The 23,173-nt window shown below is 40.2% G+C and overlaps 2 protein-coding genes across 5 annotated transcripts in view; one reads left to right on the forward strand and one right to left on the reverse strand.

Annotated features, from left to right (window-relative positions):
* The window catches only part of LOC106961375 (sodium- and chloride-dependent GABA transporter 1-like), a 16,070-nt gene extending 12,240 nt beyond the window's left edge, over positions 1 to 3,830 (forward strand). The window contains exons 13-14 of the mRNA XM_015055084.1: positions 279 to 446; positions 617 to 3,830. Of these exons, the coding sequence (XP_014910570.1) occupies positions 279 to 446; positions 617 to 712 (264 nt within the window). The 3' untranslated portion in view covers positions 713 to 3,830. The remainder of the gene's footprint in view (positions 1 to 278; positions 447 to 616) is intronic.
* A 3,203-nt stretch (positions 3,831 to 7,033) lies between these two features.
* iqsec3a (IQ motif and Sec7 domain ArfGEF 3a) overlaps positions 7,034 to 23,173 on the reverse strand; it is a 93,338-nt gene continuing 77,198 nt past the window's right edge. For 2 of the 4 annotated variants that reach the window (XM_015055079.1, XM_015055081.1), the window contains exons 7-14: positions 21,292 to 21,458; positions 16,743 to 16,882; positions 13,915 to 14,040; positions 12,445 to 12,544; positions 11,663 to 11,821; positions 10,755 to 10,847; positions 9,644 to 9,687; positions 7,034 to 7,767 (exon numbers count right to left, since the gene is read on the reverse strand). In XM_015055079.1, the coding sequence (XP_014910565.1) occupies positions 7,210 to 7,767; positions 9,644 to 9,687; positions 10,755 to 10,847; positions 11,663 to 11,821; positions 12,445 to 12,544; positions 13,915 to 14,040; positions 16,743 to 16,882; positions 21,292 to 21,458 (1,387 nt within the window). In that variant the 3' untranslated portion in view covers positions 7,034 to 7,209. The remainder of the gene's footprint in view (positions 7,768 to 9,643; positions 9,688 to 10,754; positions 10,848 to 11,662; positions 11,822 to 12,444; positions 12,545 to 13,914; positions 14,041 to 16,742; positions 16,883 to 21,291; positions 21,459 to 23,173) is intronic. The other 2 variants (XM_015055080.1, XM_015055082.1) reach the window with 2 other exon arrangements.

Raw genomic sequence — 23,173 nt, forward strand, 5'->3', positions numbered from 1 at the left:
TTTTGAAAATCCGGCAGAAATGCTACGCTAATCGACTCAGAAGTACTCTGCAGAGTCAGTCGAAATGAAAGACGCCATCTTTACACATAGAAACTAAGCCCCGCGAGGCTTTGTTTGTGAGACATGCAGCCACGTGGGACTGTCGAGGGGCGTTTCTGGGCGGAGTTTGGTTTGTTCAAAGAGGCAGCTCTTTGAACAAATGAGAGCTTATCATTGGATATTTCCTGTGGGATCCCTAAGGGGTCAGTAACATCTACTAATAGTTTTGTCTTTTCTAGGGGGTCTTCACCTTCAGCGCCTTTGAAATGACCCCCCTGATGTTGGGGAAGTATGTGTATCCGCTGTGGGGTCAAGTGATTGGATGGTTTATGGCTTTGTCTTCAATGATCCTCATCCCAGGTTACGTGATCTACATGTTCTGCACTACCAAAGGCAGCATCAAACAGGTACACCTTCCTGCATAAATGTTCCTAATTATTTTTTTTTTCTGCTTTCACGTGCAATTCGAGCTTTGCTATTTATCCGTTCGCATTCATCTCATCCGATGTAACTTAAAGAAACAAAACTCTTCGTGGTCTTACCAGAGGACGATCAAACTCTCTTTTGCATTTGGCAGCGTTGGCGGAAGATGACAACTACCCAGGAGGACGAGAAGTCATCGGGGCTGGAAGAATTTACGCACACAGGAAGCATGGGTGAAGCTCCTGTGTAGCCAGGACTGCTGAGGTTAAACCGTTGTGACTGCCAGGACTTAATGTGATCTCTGCTGAAATGTGAATACAAAAAAAACAAAAAACAAAAAAAAACAGGGCAACAGAAATCTCTAGAGGAGATGCACTTCACTCGCTCGACTCCAACCCACGTTGTGCTGGAAACCTTTTTCGACATGTAGTGGACGTTTGCATTTAGAAGTAAAGACTCTGAAGACAAACTGAGGATTTATTTATGGATGAAACTGTGTAGATAACCCACATGCACCCTGTTATTGGCTACAATTATGTATTATACTGGAGTTTTATGGGATTAAGCAAAACACACAAAGTAGCACATCATTACAAAGTAGAATGAAAACTATTAAAGGTTTAACTTTTTTCATGAATGAAGAATAGGAAAGTGTGGTATACATTTGCATTAAGCTCCTTTTACTCTGATACCTCTAAGTAAAATTTTGTGAAACCAACTGCCTTAATAAGTCAGGTAATTGAATTATTCCTGTGAGTGACTTGATGTCAGCATTTGTGCAGGCCTCAGAGGTTTGCTAAACAACGCTAATGAACAAACGATACCATACAGACAAAGGAACACGCCAGCCGGGGATAAAGTGGTGAAGGAAGAGTTAGTCATAATTTTAGCAAAAGGTGGTTCAGTGACGTATTGATCCTGGGGGATTAGATACAAACGCACAGCACACGTTTTTGATTTTCATTTGTAAAAAGTGTATTTAAAAAAATAATAATAATAATCAAGGGATGTGGACAGTTCTACAAGGCACTGAATCGACTTTTGCTATAATGTGTTCATTATATAATCCTTAAAAGTTCCACAGAATTACCGGAGTATTTCTAATTCAGCTTAAATGTAATGTAATTTTTTTTTAAACATATGTTTAGGTTTGAATTTATGTATATTAAGGAGTGTTGTTTGCAATGTATTTCCGATATTAGAAAACTAAACAGACTTGTATTTAAAAGATGACGCTATGTGGTGTTAAAACATGCATCTCCAAAGTAGTTTTTAAAACTCAAGAAACATTTTCTCGCCTTTTCACATTCTCAGAAGTCCAATGATCAGATTTATCTCAAAGATCTTAAAACCTTTCACAGGCTGCATTACAACCACCTTCAGGTAGCAGAGACCTTCCTATTAAATGGCTAATAAAACAGAAACAGTAAGTCCAGGGCAAACCCATTTGAATGTGATCCTTGTTTTATGTGCCAGTTTTGGTGGTCCTGTCTGGCGCACGAAACAGGTTGCAGTTAAAGTACAAAAACAAAGGTTAAACGAAAAGCATCACAAGGAGGACCTGATCAGAACTTCAGAATGCAGCAGATAGACAAGAGGAGAATGAAATCGCTAGGAGGTGGGGTCACTGGGATTGGAGCCAGGTGAGGCCAGTTGTCTAAGTGGAAGCAGCGGGAAAACAAACTGGATCAATTACAGAAAACATTAAACAACATGGAAATAACGTGAGACACTACATGAACCAAACACTAAACTTATCAACGCAATAATAAGAAAACACAAACCAACCTTTCTAGTACGTGTGGATAAAAGCTCAATTTAAGCAAAAAATAAAATAAATACATAAAAAATTGGATAAACGCCAAAAGAAACCACTGAACTTTGTGGGGATTTTCCTTTTTAAATATATGAGCATCTTTTTGTCTGCTTGACACTTATCTCTAGACGTAGAAAATGTACAAATTTGGAGATGCATGCTTTGAAACGATGAGATTTTTGGATATAAGGATTGACTGTACTTCAGCTTTTCATGTAACTAAAAACTAATAAATTAAAAAAAACCACTACACATAAATACTTTCTTCAGCATTGTTTTACTGTTGGTAACGAGAGACACATTTTCTAAACAAAAACACAAACAAAAAAAGCCACACCCTGACGGTTGGAGTCCATTCAGAATATTTTGTTGAATGTTTATCCCCAGGATTCATAAAGACTTCTATAAAGTGTAAACTTAGTCGAACAGAAGCCACAGTTTGTCAAAACGTCACTCTTTAGATGTCCGTTTTGAGCGGCCAGCTTTCAGAACAAAACCTGATGTCATTGTCTTTCATAGTGACTAGTACTGTTATTTAAAGATCAGTCTGACTGTTATCCACTCCTTAAACAACATATGCTACCTGGGGATAATGTTATTCATACTCGTTACGCTGTTGCCTGCTTAACAGCAGTCGGTGTTGTGTGAAAGCTGCCCGATGTGCTTTGCTTTTCCAACTTGGTCTTTATATACAGCCACTCGTGGCACACTGCTGTGATTCTGGACCTTAAAAAAGACCCGACTCTGGGAGACCATGAGTCATACATAGATGAATCAAAACCCAGACCCTTTGCATCACCGTCTTCACAGGATAGCTCAGTGTCTGAAATCAGCCATGTTGACCATTACAAAAAACTATTTAAATACAAGATTCAGTGTCTGCATAACTTGCCATTGTACTCATTGCTATTAAATCCAATAACTGAGCCAAAACCATGTTGGTGAATTCACTTAAATAATCTTTAATTTCAAGTTGATATACTGTAAATACAGGTAGACGAATGATTCAACTGAGGAAGATGGTTTCACCTGTGTGGCCTCAAACGTGTCCTCCATTTCTACACCTTTCTATATGGTATTGAGCAAACACAGTGATCGACAGGCCATCGAGATCCATTCGTCATTAGCTGATGAAGGTGTGCACTGGTACGACAAAGCCCTTTTGAAAGTTTCTTCCTTACATGTTCCATTTGCTACACTTTCAAAAATGCTACATTGAAATTTTCACTCGAATCCAACCGCTTCGTGTGTCTCGCGTTCACGTTTATTGCCCAGCCGTCAAATCTGTGCTCCGAAATTCCTGAAACACACAATGTTCAAACTGAGGAACAAGAACGGGTTGGCTAAAAACAAAAGGGGAGCATGGAACAGGCGACTGCTCTGTCACGAGGCACTGAAACTTACTGTTTTGTTTCGAGTCTCTTTGAGGGTGTTGCCTATTAAAAACCAAAAACATCACTTTTCTTAAAACATGTCACTCATGCCTGTTAAGTTCAAGCCTTTTTGGAATCAGGGTTCAATCAATACATTGTCAAACCAATGCCATGCAGTACAATAAAAAAGAAAAAAAAAACAAAAACAAGAAAATCCATCCCATTACATCTAAAAGTTGTCTCAAACAAACAAATGAGTACAATCATCATAAACCAGTGTATAATCCAAAACATTAGAACTCAACGTAATCTGCTAAAATTCATTACATAACCGTTGAAAGTGTGTTCCAAACCAGTAAAAGTATTAAACTAATCATCGAAGCTGTTCATTCATTTTGAAAGTGCTAATTCCTCTCATTGCATTATGAAACAACAATAAAAGCAATCAGTGGGATGGAAACAACGGGGCGGATGGATTTGTTTAGAATGAACACTCATCAACTCTGCCTACTGGAACACAAGCCCACTCCCCCCCCCGCCCCTCCGCTGTCTTTTCACAAGGTGAAAGTCGGGAGGGGTGGGGAAAAGGACAGAAAGATGAGATAGAGACCTTCCCGCACTGGGTGTGTGATTATAAATCAACAAATCAGACAGATGGAGGTCAGATGGGAGCAGAGTTAACCGAACATCCATTCCACGGTACCTGGTGGGTGGGGGGGGGCTTACATTTTAAGAGACGGACGCGCTTGGGCTCGGGCAGCTTGCTGACCTACTTCAGCAAGAAGGACGCGTGACAGGGCGACGGCAATTTGAAAGAGGCTGAAGGTAGCTTGCATGTCCTCCCCCAACTCCACTCGCATGTGGTATTTACAATCTAAGCCGAGGTGAAACAGAAAGAGATCAGATAGTGCATTCTTTTTTGTCCCATTCTTAATATAAGCAGTAAAGACAGCAGCACAAAGAGGAGGGGTTAATGCCATCATTTGCAAAAGAAGCTACATGTAGTTCTTGCCTTTTTGTTTTTACTACCACCCCGCCCCCCTTTATTTTTCCTTGGAAAATGTCAAGTCTGAAAGGTCATGGCGGGAGAGAAAACAGTCACGAGAATCCGAGACGGAACCTTGGGGATGTGGGAACGTTCAGCGCAGAGAGTTTCGCACATGAGCAAGCGGTAATCCACCGAAGGGAACACGGACGATGGCAGCACAAAGACAAATAAATGTGAACACAGATTTTAACATTTGTATCTGAAGCATCTTTGCGCGATTTCATTTTGGGATTTCCTGACAAGGGAACATTTGACAAAACTGCAGCGGCTCACACAGTGTGTTGTACATACAGTATGTTACACGTGAAGAGTTTTACATAATACGCCTTTAAAGTATGAACCTACTCCAGCAGATTCCTTCACACTCTGAAATTTGGCCTTCAAGAAGATGAACCACCTTGGATTAATTGAATTTGGTTCATCAGTAGCCCATTCTCATGGTTGTCTTTCAGTCCTATTAATCTTAAATGTTAAATGATTTATGACCATGGTTCTCAAACTGTGCTACAAGTACCACCAGTGCCTTTGGTGCTATTCAAGGAAATTTGCAAAGTAGGCTATTAGAAATCCAACAGTAACCAAGATAAGCAAGTTGAGTACAGTTTTTTTCCAGAAATGTCTCAAAATTGAAGTGCGGTGGAAAGATTTTTGTTAATTCAATTTAAATGTATTGAATTTAAATTGCTACCTATTACTGGTAGCTACTTTACTAGTGTTCCAGTTTACTGTGTTCCAGCTCTATGTTCAAAAACTGTTAACCAATATTGTGAGAGACCAAGCTACTGATCACTTACAGCGTTAGTAAATATTAACAACAGGGCTGTCAATGACGCAATTCGCTCTTACAAAGAAATCTAGCCAAATTAGCGCATTACACAAGTGCAATAAAGTGGAACGACAAAGGAGATAAGAACTGAAGGCATGCTGAAAACAAACAGAAAAGCATAGAAACCCAAGAGAAAGTTAAAATCTGCCAGCATTTAGAAAACAACGCTGCCTCTCATCAGCTAAGGTTAATATAAACTGATTACATCATAACTGATGGCCTATGAAAAGGTTTTGCCATTACCAAGGTGCTGCACAGGAATCATCACATAAGACCTTTTCAACTTTCTCATTGCCAAATGCTATTGGTTACATTCATATTTCTGAACTTCTGAATTCGAAAACAAGTACCATCGGGTTCATAATCCGGATCAGTGGCAGTTTTTCCATATGGCATATCATTCCAGTTTGTCACAAATAACCAAATTTACACATTTGTGCTGATTTATTGACAATTGGATTATTGTTTTTCAAGATAATTCTATAATTTGTTTGATTGTCCCCAAATAGTACAGGATAATTAATGAAATTAAAATCATAAAAATGAATCAAAATGTCTACTAGTACTACTACTACTTTGAGGTTCAGTTGGCCAGAAATGAACATCTTTTCCAGTTGAACTTTGACCTTCTTGTGACTTTCTTTCAACTCGAGTCTGAGAAATTAAAATAAATATGGGGCACAATTAAATTCTGCAACTTAACCTGACCTGCAGTGTGAATTAACAGTTTTCGAAATGACATAATAAAACTCAAAAACTCCCATGTCGTCGTTTTTATGTGTTAAAACGTGGAAAACTTTCCTACGGCGGTACTTGTGATAAAACGTCTGAGAACCACTGGTCTATGTTCAATAACCACTGAGAGTTCTTAGGTGATACAGACACAATACAACAGAAGGGTGGATAAAAAAAACACAGCTTTTCACAGAAAGACATTTTGTTTTTTAATCTAGCGGAGTTGAGAGGAAGAGAAGAAGGCCCTCCATCACATAAATAAGTCAGCAAAAGCGCAAATGGCTAGAAGAAGAGGCCCGAAAGCACTACTATCTTAAAGTATTTTTTAAGCTTTTTTTTTTTTTGTTTTGTTTTTTGTATTTATCTCTTTAAGCCCTAGCATTCAGTCAAGTGCAAAGAAGTCATTGTTTAGTGGAGGCATATGTATTTTTGGCACATGTTTTCCATTAAGCGTGTGTACATACAGCACAGTAAGTAGGCGTGGGGTCTGGGACAAAAGAAAGGAAAACGCAAAAAGAAGCCGGAGGTCCTCGGAGTGTTGAGCATCCATTCCTGGAAATTATCACAAAAAAAAGTTTCAGGGATTCATTTGTGGTAAGAAGTGAAGAAAAAATCCATCCCCGAACTAAATTCAGTATCTATAGTTTCCATTTTCCCCTTGCGAGAGTTAAAACTGACATAAAAGTTATAGAAATTTGTTAAAACTACATAATATTTCAAAATACATGAGCAATTGAGTAAAACTTAAATATATATATTCACTTTATTTCTCCTAGCTGATTTAAAACCTTTATTATTTTAATATTTTCTTTAAATATATGCATATAAGTGGAGTTTTATTTTCTCATTATAGCTCTTTCATCTGTATGTATACAGTAGCTGTACATTATGTACATTCGTATCTTAAATAGGCTGAAGGAAGGTTTTGTGAAATTTCGTGTCGATTTATTTACAACATACTCCGAGAGCCGCTAGGGGTCCGGTGTAGACTGAGGCGGGGGTCCGGGGGTATGTACTGGTGCGGGTGGTTGTAAGGTGGAGGCGGGGGAGGCAGCGGGGGCTGGTGCCCGTCGTTGCCGTACGAGCCGTCTGGCGAGCGGACGGGGCTGGACATCGCAGACTGGCTCAGCTGGTGGTGGTGGTGGTGGTGGTGGTAGTGGTGGTGGTGGGGGAGGGTGGGCGTGTGGCTGAGGAAGGCCTCCACGCGTCCGTGGCCGCTGCTGTCAAGCATGATGACTTTGACGATCTGCTGGCACTGGATGAGCGCCTCGGGTCGCAGGTCGGCCACGCTCACGGCGGGTTGGTGCTGCAGCTGAATGGGGAGGTGGTGGGCGGGGGTGCTCGCCGCGGAATGCAGCCGCGGGTGCTGAGGTGGAGGCGCCGTCCCCTGTGTTAACCCCTGCTGGAAAAGCAGCTCCCCACGGCTGTTAAGAAGGGCCGCGCTCTCGGGGCTCTGAGCCGCACTGCTGCTGAGCTGGTACGTCTGAAGCCTGTTGTGAATTGACACCTAGTTTAGAAAACAGCCAAGAGAACAGCATCAAATGTTATAAAACTGGTTCCTCCTCTACAATCCGTCAAGCGTTGTTGTTGTGTTTTTTTTCCTTTTCTTTTTTTTTTTTTTTTGGGGGGGGCCGCACATTCACACACTCACACACACAATCACACGGGGCATGCGTAGGAACTTAGGTGTTAGGGATTAGTGAAGGTGTAAAAGCATTGTGACTCTCCTCACTCCACCCCCACAGGTGTTGGGAACAGTAGTTCGGGATGCTGGGAAGACCATTGTTGTGACTGGGGGTGGGGGGGGGAAGGAGAGCAGTGAAGGAAAGAACGGTTCTACGGGAGGGGCCCCGTGGTTCCAAAGGAGGACACTGGGGGGCCTCCTGTGTCTCCCTTCCAAACCACTGTGTGGCACTATGGTGACGGTGGACAGAGGTGCAGGAGGAGTGGGGGGGCACTTCAGGGTCGAGGCAACCAGAACATAGACGGAAGTCATACGAAGAAGAAGAAGGAGAAGTGGAAGAAGAGGACAGGAGGTGAGCAGGCCCACAAGCACAGATGTCTGCAGGAAACATTAATTTATAGTGTTACATTTCTCTCTATAATCTAACCAAGTCCACTGAAATGAACAGCTTGTCACGAGATGCTAGCCATGACTGCATAAGGGAGTTTTTTTTTTTTGGGAACAAACTGTCCTAGTTTCTAAGATAAATGTGCCTCGACAGCCAGTCGCTCCCCACCAGCCCCTGACATTTACTGTTGGGTGTGTGGCAGATTAGTAAGAAGGTAGCTCAGACCAAAGAAGGCTGACCTGAGGTGAAATATAGGACAACAAAACGCACTGGAGTCAACTGAGTACATAAACGGATTTAAAAAAATTCCTCTACAGCATACAGGCATTGCACTTTTAGATTTAAATTGATTATAGTTCCTAGGTTAATAAAAACACCTATAGGTTCGAGATGGAAACAAATATGTCTAGCTGAGCATGTCATGTTCCAGAACAATGAACTTTAGTTCATTTTTGGACTGTTATTTAAAAAAAAAAAAAATCAAAAAGGAAAACCTTGTATATTTTTCCTTGCTCTTATTATGTGCAACTTTGTGCTTGCCCAACATCAAATCTCACTGAGAGACATTAGAATAGAAGCTTACAGTAGCACTGTGGCCAAATGTGAAAAATGAAATTACACTTTTGTAAAGGAGCAGCGGCTAAAAAGATTGACGGCCTGAAAAATCACCAAAGAGCTGAAAGAAAAAAAAAACAAAAAAAAAAAAAAACCCAGCAGAATGTCAAGATGGCCCTTGTGTTGGGCTTTCTTACTCCCACCTTCCACTCCACAGCCACATAAAGCACTCAAAAAGGTCACCTGGACCCTTGAGGACAAGTACTTATGGTACAGTAGTTGGCTTGCATAAAATGTTTCGCCTGAGAAGTTCCTGGCAAAAAGGATAGGTGGGGGTCTGACTCTAGGTGAAGTACTAGTTGAATTTATCCGTCTATATATTCTGATGTTTATTAGGGTTCCGTGGTGAATGCCCTACTCTTCAGAGTACGCAAATCTAATTAAAACTTTTGGGACAAAGAGAACGCATATTTGCTATGACTTTTATAACCCTTCCACGTCGCCATCTCAGGTGAAGTTTTTTTTTTTTAATCGAATAATGTTGAGTGACCTCACATGCCCGCTGCAATTTACCCAGCGACACTCACTCACTCACACACACACACACACACACACTCCTCAGTCGCACCTGCTTGACGCCTCTAGTCCTGAACACGTGATTGGTCCTGATGCTTCCTCCTACCTCATCCTGCCCTAACGCTGAATCCACTGACTTACCTGCTGTTGGGAACTTTGACCCATCTCAACTGCACTTACCTCAACTGCATTGTGTCCGCTTCTTTCATCTATCTCTGTGTTTCCTAGAAGAGGAAAGGAGACAGGCGAGTAAACGGCACGCTGGCGGCAAGATCCGTGCAATGTTTCCAGTATCTTAATTTGAGACGTTAAATATGCAGACAGAGCTAAAGTGGACATTTTGTGAATGTTAAAGTGGAGGAATAAAATGGGTCGGTGTTAACGCGTCCAAATTGGGATGTAGTTACAAATCAAATCAAGAGGCCAGCTTGCCTCTACCTGCTCTGTGCTTTGCACAATTTGCAAGAACAAAAAAAATAAAATAAAAAATTGTAGTAAGTTTCTTGGGCTCGTTTATTGTCTTTGCAGCAATATTATTTTAATTTTTACAAAATAGCTCTGTCTTGATCCTGATGTGTTTGAGATATATAGTCATTATTATGGCAAACGTCCAACCATACCAGTTTTTTTCCCCCCTTGTATTTAGTTTCCTTTATTCATGTATTTTGTTCTTCATGCTTTTAGACTCTCTTTTCCCCTCGGTTTGTAGTCTCTCGGTTCTTCTCCAGCGTTTACCATTGATCTTCCCTCAGCCTGCCGGTTTGCCTCCTTCCACAGCTGTTTTCCATCACCTGATTCTCCTTTGGCTGCACTAATCCCTCAGCTGTTTTCCATTTGCCTCCGATTAGTCCTTCTGGACTGCTTTGTCATTTCCGCCTCGGTATTTAAGCTCTTCAGTTCCTCATGATTGTTCGCTGGATCGTTCCAAAGTTTCTAGTTTCGGTTTCAGTTTGAAACGTGTAGGAAATGTTGGCGCGATCAGATGTTTTCTTTATATCTTTGTATCGCGTAACAGAATTTTACGCAGCTTTTAGGAATCTGCAATCTAAAGATAACTCCATGATTCCATACGTACACAGCACAACAATTAAGGACTTTATCAGCATCCAGAAATACAACAAAGTCAACAAAAATGACATGAAAATTCTTAAGTTCATAATAGGGTATTTCTGCTAACAGTCACCTGTTTGAAAATTTACCTTGCATTTCTTCAGTTAATAAAGTTGATCACTTCTTGTAATTTTTTTTTTAAAGCAGTTTGCTCTCTCTACTCCCAGCTCCATGCACACACCTGATAGTGAGCCCTGTTTGCTGCGCAGCTCTAGCTGTGTCCCATTGCTCTTAACTGAATGTGTCTTGGCTCCTTGCTGCTTTTCTAGCTCCCCTGCAAAGAAGAAAAACAATCAACCTCATCATCATCATCGTCGTGAGATAAATTTGAAAAAAAAAAAAAGAATGATGATGATGTTGACTTGTGATGTCAAAGAAGGAAAACATTAACTCGCTTGCTCCTGTCTTTCAAAAGGCAACACATTTAAACGTTCATGCTCAACTAATAGGGAATAAAATCCACTGCAGCTGTTCTGCAAAGTTTTAATTGTTTTTGTTTTGTTTTTTCCCCCCTAGTTTCTAGGGATAAACAACCATTTCTTAACATCTGCCTGTCTTCACCATCTTGTTCATCTTTATTCTCTCGGCTGCAGGCCATCCCTCACTGTGAAAGGTAAGGCGGTTGCTTCAAATCCCAGCAGGGATGCTTTCTTTGATGCTCTCTGCCAGGACTGATTCTTGATGCGAAGGCTTTTCATACGTGTCAAAGTAGAGACGAGGTAAAACTGTGCTATTGTCTGGAGACTTTGAGAAGCATCTAACCCTATCCAGCTTCGATAACAGCCACAGAGTTTTGAACAAATTGAATGATTCTTTTGACTTAGGGAATTTCTCTGATTTGCATGTTTTTCTTTTACAACAATATATGAGAACAGTCTTGCTCAACAAAAATGTCTGCTTTGGTAAAATTGCAAGAAAATGGTGCAGAGTATGAACAAATGACTAAGTAATCAACCTTAAACCTGATCTTTTTCCATTTAAGAAGCAACGACAAATAAATTCTCCCTATTCCGTCGGCGCAAGTCGAACAAAGAGTGTGATTACTGCCTTTTTAATAGTCAACAAGCATCTCTGTGAAAACACACTCACACTCGATGCGTATCTGCTCCATCTCTGACACCTCTGCGATCGATTCCTTCAGGTCTTCCACAAACTTGAGCAGCTCCTCTGCACTTTGGGCACAGAAGTGGAGCACCTGCTTCTTGTCCGAGCCATACGGGGAGAGGATCGTGATTCCATGAGGGTAGTCTGTGGAGTTCAAAAGAGATTGGTTCGCTCTCAGTAGTGAGGGGGGGAGAAGCTAAGGTGTTGCTGCACACATAACCAATCGGTTTCAAGTAAAAAAAAAACCCTCTTATTTGCTAAATTTCAAAATGTTCCATCGGTCTGTGTTGATTCTAGCTTAATGTATTTTTATTCAAATCATTAAATCAGCGATAAATTTATACTATATTTATTCTACTGCTATTAACAAGACTTTGATTTTTTTTAAAAATTTTTTTAAATTTTAAACAGCATTTCTAAACCTTCCAAAAACATTTAATAGCTTATCAAAACTGGCTGTATATTTGGAGGTGACTGCAAACATGCCCTTCAAGTCCAGCAAATGGAAATGAAATGTATAGCATTTGTTGCTCATTTGCAACATTTATATGCTTAAACGAGTTTCACTGGTGCATGCATCCTCACATTTGTCTGATGGTCGTGTGTGTCTAGGCTAAAATGAGTGTCAAAGGTATTGCGTGTCATGGCCCCAAACCTTAAATGGAGCCATTTGCTGGATGCTGAAGCAAATGCATTTGCAGAACTGCGCTTTCTGCTCCACTCTCTCCCAGTTATTTTTAAGCAGCCAGGACATAATGGTCACTTACATTCATTTTCAAAAAGATGGAACTGCATGCCAAGTAGGCCCAAAGCTTTGCAGAAAGTATAGGCGGCAGAACTCTTCTTCTTTGGACAGAGCTTCAAAATCTGCAAGAAGAAAAAAAGGGGTGGGGGGGGGAGAGAGAGAGAGAGCCGCTCAGAAACTATTTAATACTATTTGTCATTTGAAACTAATTTAAAGGGCAGACAGCCAGTATTAATGTTCACCCTAACCTTCGAAGTGTCTCTAGCTGAGCATCATTTGAATGACAAATACCTCCGTGGCGAACCTACATCATGATGTGTCAGAGATGCCGTGAAGCTTTTTCACTGACCTTCCAAATGGAGAAAAATGAGGCAAATCTGTTTCACAATGATACTGTTTGGTGGAATTTTCCAGGCAAGTGGTATCAAACAGATACGTCACGTTGGCACTTTAACACCTCATGACATGTTCGGTTGCTGGAACAGGGGACAAATTAAATACAAATTGCTGTCCTTTTTTCCCTCTTTGGGAAGATTTTTCTCAAGGTAATTCCTACCCTGCTTTCTGTTGCTAGAAAAAGTTTCTCTGGGAAAAAAAAAAAAAATACAACACTTGTAACTTTTAATTCCAGCTAAACAAAAAATCCAGATTTGATTTTAGCAGCAAACATGTTTCAGCAACTACTTTAAATAGTCTTTTTGACCTCGGTTCCTGCAGATCCCAGTTACTTTTATTCGTCAGTGGTACAAAGAGGGGGAAAATGGCTGCGGCGCCGCAGTGCTTCTTGCTGAACTGATCAGTACTCGACGTAATTATTAGTGCAGTTAGATACTTTGGATAAATGATCCTCATGTGTCTCTTAATGACAACATTAATAATACCCAACATTAAAAAAATATCACTCAATGCTTCACGAAACTTTAAAAATCGCTTGGAAATTTATGATCGGCTTCTGCGACAGCTCTGCGGAGGGCCAACCTTTTCTTCGGAGGGTGCGCCACATTTGCCACCATCTATTATTAGAAGAAGCAGCTCAAGAGTTCTGAGTTACAAAACAACATAACAGTTGAGAAGCTTTCAGAGGAGGTGGTGCACTGCAGCTGTCGCAGCGAAAAGAGCAGCTTTAATGCTTTTAACTGGGGAGGGGAAGCACGAACAAGCGTTTGAGGAAAGAAAGGAAAGCAACAAGACACTTGGAGTCACTAATGACTTTTATTTTATTGAGAATACCCTAAATTACTTCCTTACCCCCCTCACCTCCAGATGCTGTCATTGCTCATTCATGCCTAAATTCTTCTTCCAAGTAGTATCCATAATCTTTGTAGTAGGAAGCAACTGAAGAACATAGACTTCTTGTTTGATGAAAGATTAAAATATTTTGTGCTGGTTCTAAAGAGTGACAGTGATGGAGGACTCCTCTAAGACAAACCTGAGATGGAGAATACACGAAACCTAAAAAGACTCTTTAAAAACTCCGGGACAGTAATCTTACCACTATTAGATCATTGAAGAGGAAGACTTCCCTCTGGTGCGCCGCCTGTTTCTGTGCCTTGTTGACGTCTGTTACCTCGAAAAGTCGACTGCAGCACACTAATCTTCTGTGAGGGACGGAGAGGACCTGCAGACGGGAAACGGGTGTCTCGTCAAATGACTCGAGAGGGTTTCGGGTGATTCAACAAAACAGATTGAGAGCCTATACCACCCTACACGATGTGCAATCTCAGAAACGGAGCACGTGGGAAAAAAACTGGTCTCATCTCTCCAAAAATCCCCAGAGATCTTGAGTAAAAAAATTAATTGCAGCAAAACCTAAAAATGAATGCTTTAACACAGAATGGCAAGGGAGGATACAGAGCATGGGGAATCAGACTCTAAATTTGGTATGTTTTGCTGGGCCGACTAGATAATAACCAGGAAGTTTGTCCAGCTGCAGATTCAAGTGCAGAAAGCATCTGTCAAACTGTCAAGAGGGGAACCCTGGCATAACTTTTACTGATGAGGAGGAGCAACAGCTAAAAGGGTGCAGGCTGACAATATCCTTAGGGCAAGACTGCGGTTTGGACATTTTAGGCTCATCTGGCCGCTGCACCTGCAGTGACCGCTTCCAGGGTTACTTCTGGCTGAATACAGAGATGCTTGACAAACTGTTGACCCGGCAGGGAGAGCTCAAAACTCAAAATTATTAACCAAAACAGTACATTTCAACGCGTCCTTGCAATTAAATGTCTATATTTACAGTGCTAGACTCTTGCGCAAAACAAACAAGTCTGTACATTTTTTTTTTTTGTTGTTTTTGTTAAATTGTTGCTATTCCTCTTATGAGCTTTACGTGTCTTTCCAAGTTGAACCAGATTACGGCTCATGCCTTTGGAGAGTGATATCCAATCTTGTTTTCACCCTCTCCACACTCTTCTCATCGGATCCCTCAGATCTCATCTCTGCAGGCTACAAGGGCTCCAGCCCAAGCCTTTTCATTACACTAATGTCAAAAAAAAAACAAAAAAGAAAAACATGTACAAACCTCATTAGACTGAAATGCCTCTTCTATCAATTTAAAAGGAAAATTCTAGGCAGGGTATCCTAAATAGGTATTATTGTTTAGCCAGTACAGTACCTACATCATTAAAATAATTTAAAAAAAAATTTTGTTGGATATTTTTATTCGATCTGCTTTCCTCTGATACACCTAAATAAATAAAGTTGAACACATTTACTTCAGTAAGGACCAATAATAATAATAGGAAAAGTTAGTATTGATTTACCTATGTGTTTACAAAACACTAATTCAAGTTTTTGAATTGGTTTTGCATGACCGTCCTTGTTGTCCAAGTAAACCTAAATCCTTTAGATGTAAAGCCATTATTTAGATCCAAACACTGTTTGGATCCAAATAATCTTGACAAATGTTTTACCAGGCAGCTATGAAAGATAATTAGCATGATAGATTGGTCATCGGAGGATGGTATAACCGTGCTAAAGAAGAGGAAAAAACTTTATCAAAGTCTCCCTCTTTTTATGGAAGACTGCTCCGGTTGGCGAGAGAACGTTCACTTCCTGTCAGGACAATCCATCACTGTTTGGGTATGACAGCACTCCTTCTATAATCTCACAGCTACTCATCTATCACTGAGAGACTGAAACGCCACCAGCCAAGAGGGCATGTGCAATTATTTAACGTCAGTGTTTCAGTGTCACTTGGAAAGTTGGGAATTTCCTGACATTAAATCTCGAGCCTGATTAAAGCAAGAATTTATACCTTCAGTCGTCTTTTTTGTGATTACATAAAATGGATGAAAAAGAGAAAAATACTTAAAAAAAAGGGTGGATGAAGCTGATGGTGTGTCTTTAGTTCCACATGTTTTTAACTAATGTAACATTTCAGAGGCCTAGTAATGGACTTACTAAATTGATTAGAACTACAGGACCATGAAACCCCTATGAACATCTCAAACCCAGATAGATGACACCACTATTGTTTACTGACAGCTGGCTTGTTTTGCACTATTGGAAAAAATATCTGACACTTTTACAGTGTAATTTTTAAACAAAGACATGGGGTTAACTGCTTTCTATCTAAAATTCAAACAAAATCCGAATTTGTTTTTTTAGATGCTCGGTGTAATCAGTAAAACCCAGAAACAATGATTTCCAGAGAAAACGGTAAAATCATTCAATTAAAAAGCAAAACGTTCCTGTCAGTGTATCTTTATCTGACTTCTTCTGTCTAAAAAAGAAAAATAATCTCTGAAACCGTTCCTGTACTACTTCTATGAGTCTTTCCTTGAGACTTCAAATGCATTTCTCCTTAAGCTAACTGATTAAACACAGACCTGAAATAAAAACCGTCAGCTGTGCCAATCAGGAAAAAGTAATCTTTCTCTTCTTAAAGCTGGTTATGTCTTATAATTGCATTATTGTAAAGCTAAACCCATCATTTAAAATAAATACGATGAAGTTGGGTTTGTTTCTTACAAAAATCAGAGTTCCACAACATTTATTAATGTTGCCAAACTCCACAGGGAGCAGCTGCATCCCCCATATGGGCGCCGTAGCCACTGGTTGGCAACAGCACCCCTTGTGTTAATTTAAACCATTTAAGAGGCCCGATGATAGCGACGGCTAATGACGTATCTGGATGAAGTAATGACTTGTGTTAATGAATGAGACGTTTAATGAGTAATAAATGTGGTAAGTGATTGTGATAAGGGCATGAATAATGACTGGGTTATTTAGCACAGAAAACGTTCCGGCAAAACTCGATTTATTCCTCTGGCCAAAAGTTTGTCGGAAAAAAAAAATATTTAAACTTTGCGTCCTTACCGTCTTCATCCCTACTATGGACTGCTCGACTTTGGAGACGTAGGTGACGTGGTCTTCGTTTGAGCGCAGCTCTCTCAGTTGTATTCTTTCGTAGATGCCCACCACCATGTCTCTGGGAATGTCGGCTCCATCGTCGACACCTAAGACAGCAGTGGGAAAATGGATGCAATCTATTTTTAAAAATAAAATGAGTGAATTTTAAACTTCTTCAATCTAACAGCATACTTTAAAAAAAAAAAAAAAAACTTTTTCTGTCTCCTTAAATAATAGCTAAGAGTAATTTGCGAAGAGGTTAATTGGGAGGTAACACTTTGCTCTTAGAATATTTGACGTCCAGACCGTACCGCAGCTCAAAGTAGCAGTTTGACAGAAGTAAAGCTGCATGTCATTAGGCTTAATGTGTGCCCTCCGAACGCTCCCCGTTATATCAACGCAGCTGTGTTCCTCTGTGTGGTACGTTGGCTTTTCAATGGGGCGGGATTTGTCTGGAGAAAACGAAGCCGCCGCGCCACAACCGATGGCGATGCCAGTGAGTCACGAAGGGGCCACTGCTGAGACTTCGCAGCACATCACGGCGTTGTGGGTGAAAAGGAGATGGCCACAGGGAAATGTGTGCCAAGTGTCAAATTAATAAGAAACACTTTGGCTCCTACGTTATCTATTTTTTGGCCCCCCCCCCCCCCCCAGTCCTTCCTGCTTTGTCTCCGAACGCAGAGAAGCGCAGCGTCGCACACGTGACGAAACCAATTGTTTAACTCTGTAGAAAAAGAAAAGCCTTGAATATCAGAGGGAATAACTTGAGTGATGAAACCTCGGCACAAAACATCATCCTTTTTATTTGTCAAGAAGGTCACTAAAAAGTCCCCTGAATTCGTAAAGACTTTACCACTGCCACCCTAATTACCTCTTAACCAATTGAGTATAAAACACTTGATCTATTTACTGTGTTTTACAAATTGGGGATGCAACAAAGTGAGACTTTTTTTTGGACATCTGGACTAACACGGGTCAGCCTGAAAGACTGTATTACGTTAAATGAAATGGATTTCTTGTAAGCACAGCTTGTGACCAGAGATGGTTTACTTCTGTTTGGAAAACATCAAAAAAAATTGTCTTGCACCTAAACCTGACATAATCTCTGCATGTTTTCAAAAACGCATTCTGTTATATTCATTTCAAAGTGACAGCTTGTGTCCGATGAATAGCGAAAGCACTGTTCTAGGTTAAACTCTATTTAGGGTTAGTTAAACTCTTGTTTTCAAAATGCCAGTTTTCAAAATTGCTTCTGCCACATAAAAATGAAATAAATGGGTTGCACTATTTACAAGCATACAAAAACATAACTAAATCATATAATTGCACAGCTTCTTTGCAAAAAAAAATAAAAAATGGTCTGAAGAGAGTTGAGCTAACAATTGACACAGGAAGGAGTCTAATGTGGGAAAAACACCATGCTAAAATAAGCGACAAGCATATGCTACGGAGCTCTGTTAAGCCCACCTCTATAAAAAGATTAAATTTGTAATATTGTTAGTTTCCTTATGCAAGAAGTTATTGAAATGCAAAAAGGCTGTGCACAAAACTACTAGATACAAACAGGATTCGTTCTGTGCAACTGTGACACACTAGATTAATTTCAGAAGATTATTATTGCAAACTCGGTTAATTTATTGCTAAATTAGTTAACAAAGGTTCCACCGTTCGTCATGCCTGCTGATTTTAGAGGCTTGAATCCCATTTCACCCCAGCCAGGCAGCTGAGTGAGTTGTTCTTCTGTCAGCGTGCGAGAAGGACAAGTGTGGACAAAAGGTTGAGAGGCAGAATACAAAACATGAAGAGACACCGGAGCAAACAGACAGCGCCGCATTGATAGGTTAGATAAGATGATGCATGGAGAGACGGAGGGAAAAATTTAGGCAGAAGATGAATAGAGAGGCCAAAAGAGAGTGGCATATTTTAATTTGCATAAGATGCTGGAATTGATTTTCCAAGCTAATTTGATTGTGAGGAACAGACGGGATGAATGCACTGGAGTTGTTCTGCATCGACCTCAGCAGTCCCTGATTGATTACGCGGAGCGAGAGCTAAACCAAGAGGCTCGCGTCTCTTCCTCAACATGCACCGAATGAGGAGTTGTCTGCATGCCGGGGAAAAGATTTACAGGTGTTCTTTGGTTTGTGTCACAGTAAGTTAATTTGTGGAGCTCCTAGGGTGAGCGGGGGGAAAGCATAACCCGCCATGTTTATCTCTTAAATTGATGCGGGCAGGCTCAACTGAATGCAAGCCGAAAATGGTTGGACATTTACTTCTGCTGGGTTGTTTTTTTTGTTTTGTTTTTTTTACTTTCAAATTTACTGCCTTCCTTCAGAGCGAGAGTCCACAGCAGGAAATATGATAGAACGCAGAGAATTAAACGGCTTTCTTGAATTCATTTTAAATAAAATCTAGGCATGCATATTTTCACCACTAATGAGGACATTTACTACATTTTGCTTTTACTCTTTATCCTTGCCGATTTGCTGTGGCAGTATCACTACTCCAGCAATTAGCGTAAATTAAGGGCACGAGCTTATAAAGCGGCAGGATTTAATGAGTAATTGATTATACTCGCAGAACAATGTCGAACTGACATGGACAATGGCATTGAGAAATCCTCCTGATCCACACAATGTTCTTGAATACGTCTAGAGAGTTAGCATCTACTGGCTGACGCATTCTGGACGCAACAGGTAATTTCTGACATAGAAAACAGTACAGGCGTTTCTAGTTGTGCTTCTCCAGTTGCACACCTTGCAATACTGGCTAATTTTCCCAATAAAAGCTCGTAACTCAAGTTTTAGACTCCAACTGGAGTTGAATGCACGTCACAGGCTCGACTTGAAAAACGTAGACGCTGGTGTTAAACAATCTTTATGCCTTGCAAATCAGCAGTGGAAGCAAGCTGCTGTGTAAGCCACAGACCGCGGCTCCGACAGCTGCTGTGCATGTATTACTGCGATAGGATGCAGTTATTAGTCGGTGATGTTTATGAACCGCGGACTGATGATGTCTCTTAACAATCTGTTCGTGTTGGCTGTACACCTCCATAATTATGACCACATGGATATCTTTCCAGTTGAGCGCAAAATAAACTTAAAGATACCTCTACCGTTCTGTCATTGCAGAGCCGCTCCCTAATTGGGAGGAAACCAAAAAAATCCCGCCCCCCCCCCCAAAAAAAAAATAAAAGCTTCTTCTTGCTCTGTTCATTCAGAAGATTGACGTTTTCTGTCGTTTACTACCCACACTGCAGCTGGCTCGTTGTGATTTATGTCATTCACATCATTCATGAGCGCCATTGTTATTTTTGACTTGACAGCAAGAGTCTTAAATGCAGATTTGGAACATAGTTTGCTGATATTTCTTCATTATTATTCAATCTTCGGACTCAGAATGTGCAGAAGAAAAACCTCCAGAAAATCAGCATTAACACATTTTAAACAGTACTGCAGAGTTGTTGGCAGAGAAATGTGGATGAAACACAGTTTATGTAAGTATTAGACACTTCAGATTTGAGTTCAACTTGGCCCTCAAACAGGCTAAAATTGGGGGGGGGAATTATGTCTCTCTGCAATACACAGTGGACCAACACCAGTGTGTGACATGACTCCTGAAATCATCACCAACTCTGAAAATTTCACACAGGGACTCAATCAAATTGAATTCTGTGCCTTTTCATCCGTCCTCCTGAATCTGAATGTCTGATTTCTAAATAAAATAGAGAATATACTTTCATTCAAAAACTTTGAATTACAGTTTTCCATCAATATATGCTCAGAGAGAGAACTCAGCAAATTGAGAGGTTGTTTTTTTTTTTTTTTTTTTCCCAATGACGGGGAGGGCCTCCTACTGGTTGACAGATTGTGTTGAATTCTACAAAACAACTTTCTTCAGGCATCTTTAAAATCGACACATGCTCAGTTCAAAATGTCCTCGTTGTGGATTATTCTTTTTGAATCAAGTTTTGGCAGAGGAAGCACAAATATTTAAGAGTTTTATCTATATTTTTTCTGGAGACAGACTGTCTAAATTATACGGAAAAGGACTGGGGCCACTGGGGAAAAAAAAAATAAAACAGTTCTGACTTTAATCTCAGAATTCTGAGGAAAAAAAGTCAGAATTCTGAGATTAAAGTCAGATTTTTTTTTTTCTTTTTTCCAGTGGCCCTAATCCTCTTTCTAAAAACATCCCTATCTTCAGTTCTCCATATTCCCGTTCTGTGACGAAGCTCATTTAAAAAGCCCTAAACCAGAAAATTAAACAGCAAGAAGAAACAAAAGGGCTTCCTTTTTTTTTTTTCTCCCAGAATTTGTTTCAGAATCTTTCCCACAGCGTGAAAAATCCAGCTCAAAAACACTTTATCTTCTGAGCTGAAACACATACACATCATCAGTCACCTCCTCGCTTTAACCGATTATGTGAACTAATTACTGTCATTTAACTCCCTCGGTGTGCTTTTTTTTATTTTTCATTTTTACAAGCAGCTTATGTGTAATGCCGGACCCCTTACCTCGCAGATTACGGATGAAGTCCTCCAATAGCATCTTGCGGTCTGGCTTAATGTTGGGGCTGTACATGTCAGTGTTGAGGAGGATGATGGCAAAGGCCAGGATGAAGATGGTGTCTGGGTTGTGAAACTGCTGCACCACGTCAGGGTTGCACATACAGTACCTCTGGCTGTGGGCAAAAAAAAAAAAAAAGACATTTTCAGATAAGAAGAGGAAGAAAAATAGAATTGCAAAAATACTCGCGTACTCGTACGAGAGCAGTTTTCCAGGACAGTCTATGGGCGGGAAAGTGCACAGAGATGAATAAATAAACACGAAGGACAAGAAAAGCAGTGAAGATGAAATGATAGAAGAATATTTAAAAGCACAGCCTCCTTTTTCTCGATGCGCCACCAGAAAACCATTACACACGCTGAGCGTTAGAGTGTCATGCTGAAATAAGAGTTATGGCTTTAATTTTGCCTGTGGGCTCATCTTAAGCCGTCAGCTGCCCCTTTGCAGCAACGGATTTCACAGTAGGTGAGGTTGGGGCGGCTCTGCTTGAAACACTGCCTCTCTGCGTGAACACTTTTATCCCCACCGGATCCAAGTGCTTGCATCAGCCGCGGATTACACAGAAAACCGAGCGCAAAAAAAAAAAGCTCAGTGTTTAAACATTGATGGCCGTTTTCTTATAAAGTATTCTTAAACGTTTCCTCCTCCTGAAAACAAATTCACCTTCAACTTCTTGGTGGATGGATTAATACGGGGTTTCTGTGATGCAAAAGGATTTCCTTAGTGAGGACTGTTTTCCAAAAAAGTAGAGTTAGTCTGTATGATAAATAGGTTCTAGAAAAAAAAAAAAGAAAAAAAAAAAAAAAGAAAAGAACACAAAACTCCTGGATATTTACTGATAAAAGGGAGCCCAAGTCCTTGAACCACAAAGCCTGGATTGCAAGAGACACCAGCAACGGACTATAACTAGAATTTATATGGATGGATTCTTGGCCTCTTTGGCTCCTTCTCCAACAACATGCTTTTGACTTTTCGCTGTGAAAATTAGTTTTTGGGCAGATCGTATGAGTCTAGCTTTATTACTCCTCACGAATTTGACTTTTTCCAACAGGGATTTTTTTCATTATCTTCATGATTATGTCTATGGTATTTACTTTGTTTTACTCATTCTGTCTAATGATCTTTTAAAAAAAAAAAAAAAAAAAAAAGACAGCGTACTTAGGTTGCGCTCCTGTTTTGGTTTGTTTTAGATTTGACACAATCAGTCACAAGATTCTCTTGTCAAAGTCTTAAAAAACAGCTCTTCTTTTATTAAAATTATATTTGTCTGGGTATTTTTTTCTATTTCCATAGGTGACTACTTCTCTTCTTCGTCCTCAGTGTGTTGTGGTGTACCTCAAAGGCCAATATTAGTTCTCACCCTTTTTCTTTATACAGTTTAAACTGGCGTTGGGTTCAATCTTTAGAAAGTACAAAATGTTCTTTGTATTCACACTGATAACATCCACATTTAATTTGGATGCTTTTACTCCCCCCCAGCCGCCATTTAACTGTCTGGTTGAAGGACACCACAAACCAGGAATGTCTAAAACAAGTCAAATAATGCATCCCCATTGTTTCGTAGTCATTTTTTTATGGAACAATTTCAAAAACAGACGGGTGTTGAGAGCATTAGTCAACATACATTAACCGCCGCAATTGCGTTTGTAATCAGGAGGGTAAAAACTTTAATGAGACTCAAACTACCAGAAGTACAAATACACAGTTTATTACTGCAGCTGTTACTATGTTTTATGTGCACAGCATAGATGTTAAAAACCAATTCTGTTCTTGGGGAATTGTGACTTCAGGGTGCCTTCTGGTTGATTGCTGAAACATGGAGCTTGGCTG

The sequence above is a fragment of the Poecilia latipinna genome, unplaced genomic scaffold (genome assembly GCF_001443285.1).
Source record: "Poecilia latipinna isolate Pla-1442-1.1 unplaced genomic scaffold, P_latipinna-1.0 Scaffold1294, whole genome shotgun sequence".
In the NCBI taxonomy this organism is placed as follows: domain Eukaryota; kingdom Metazoa; phylum Chordata; class Actinopteri; order Cyprinodontiformes; family Poeciliidae; genus Poecilia; species Poecilia latipinna.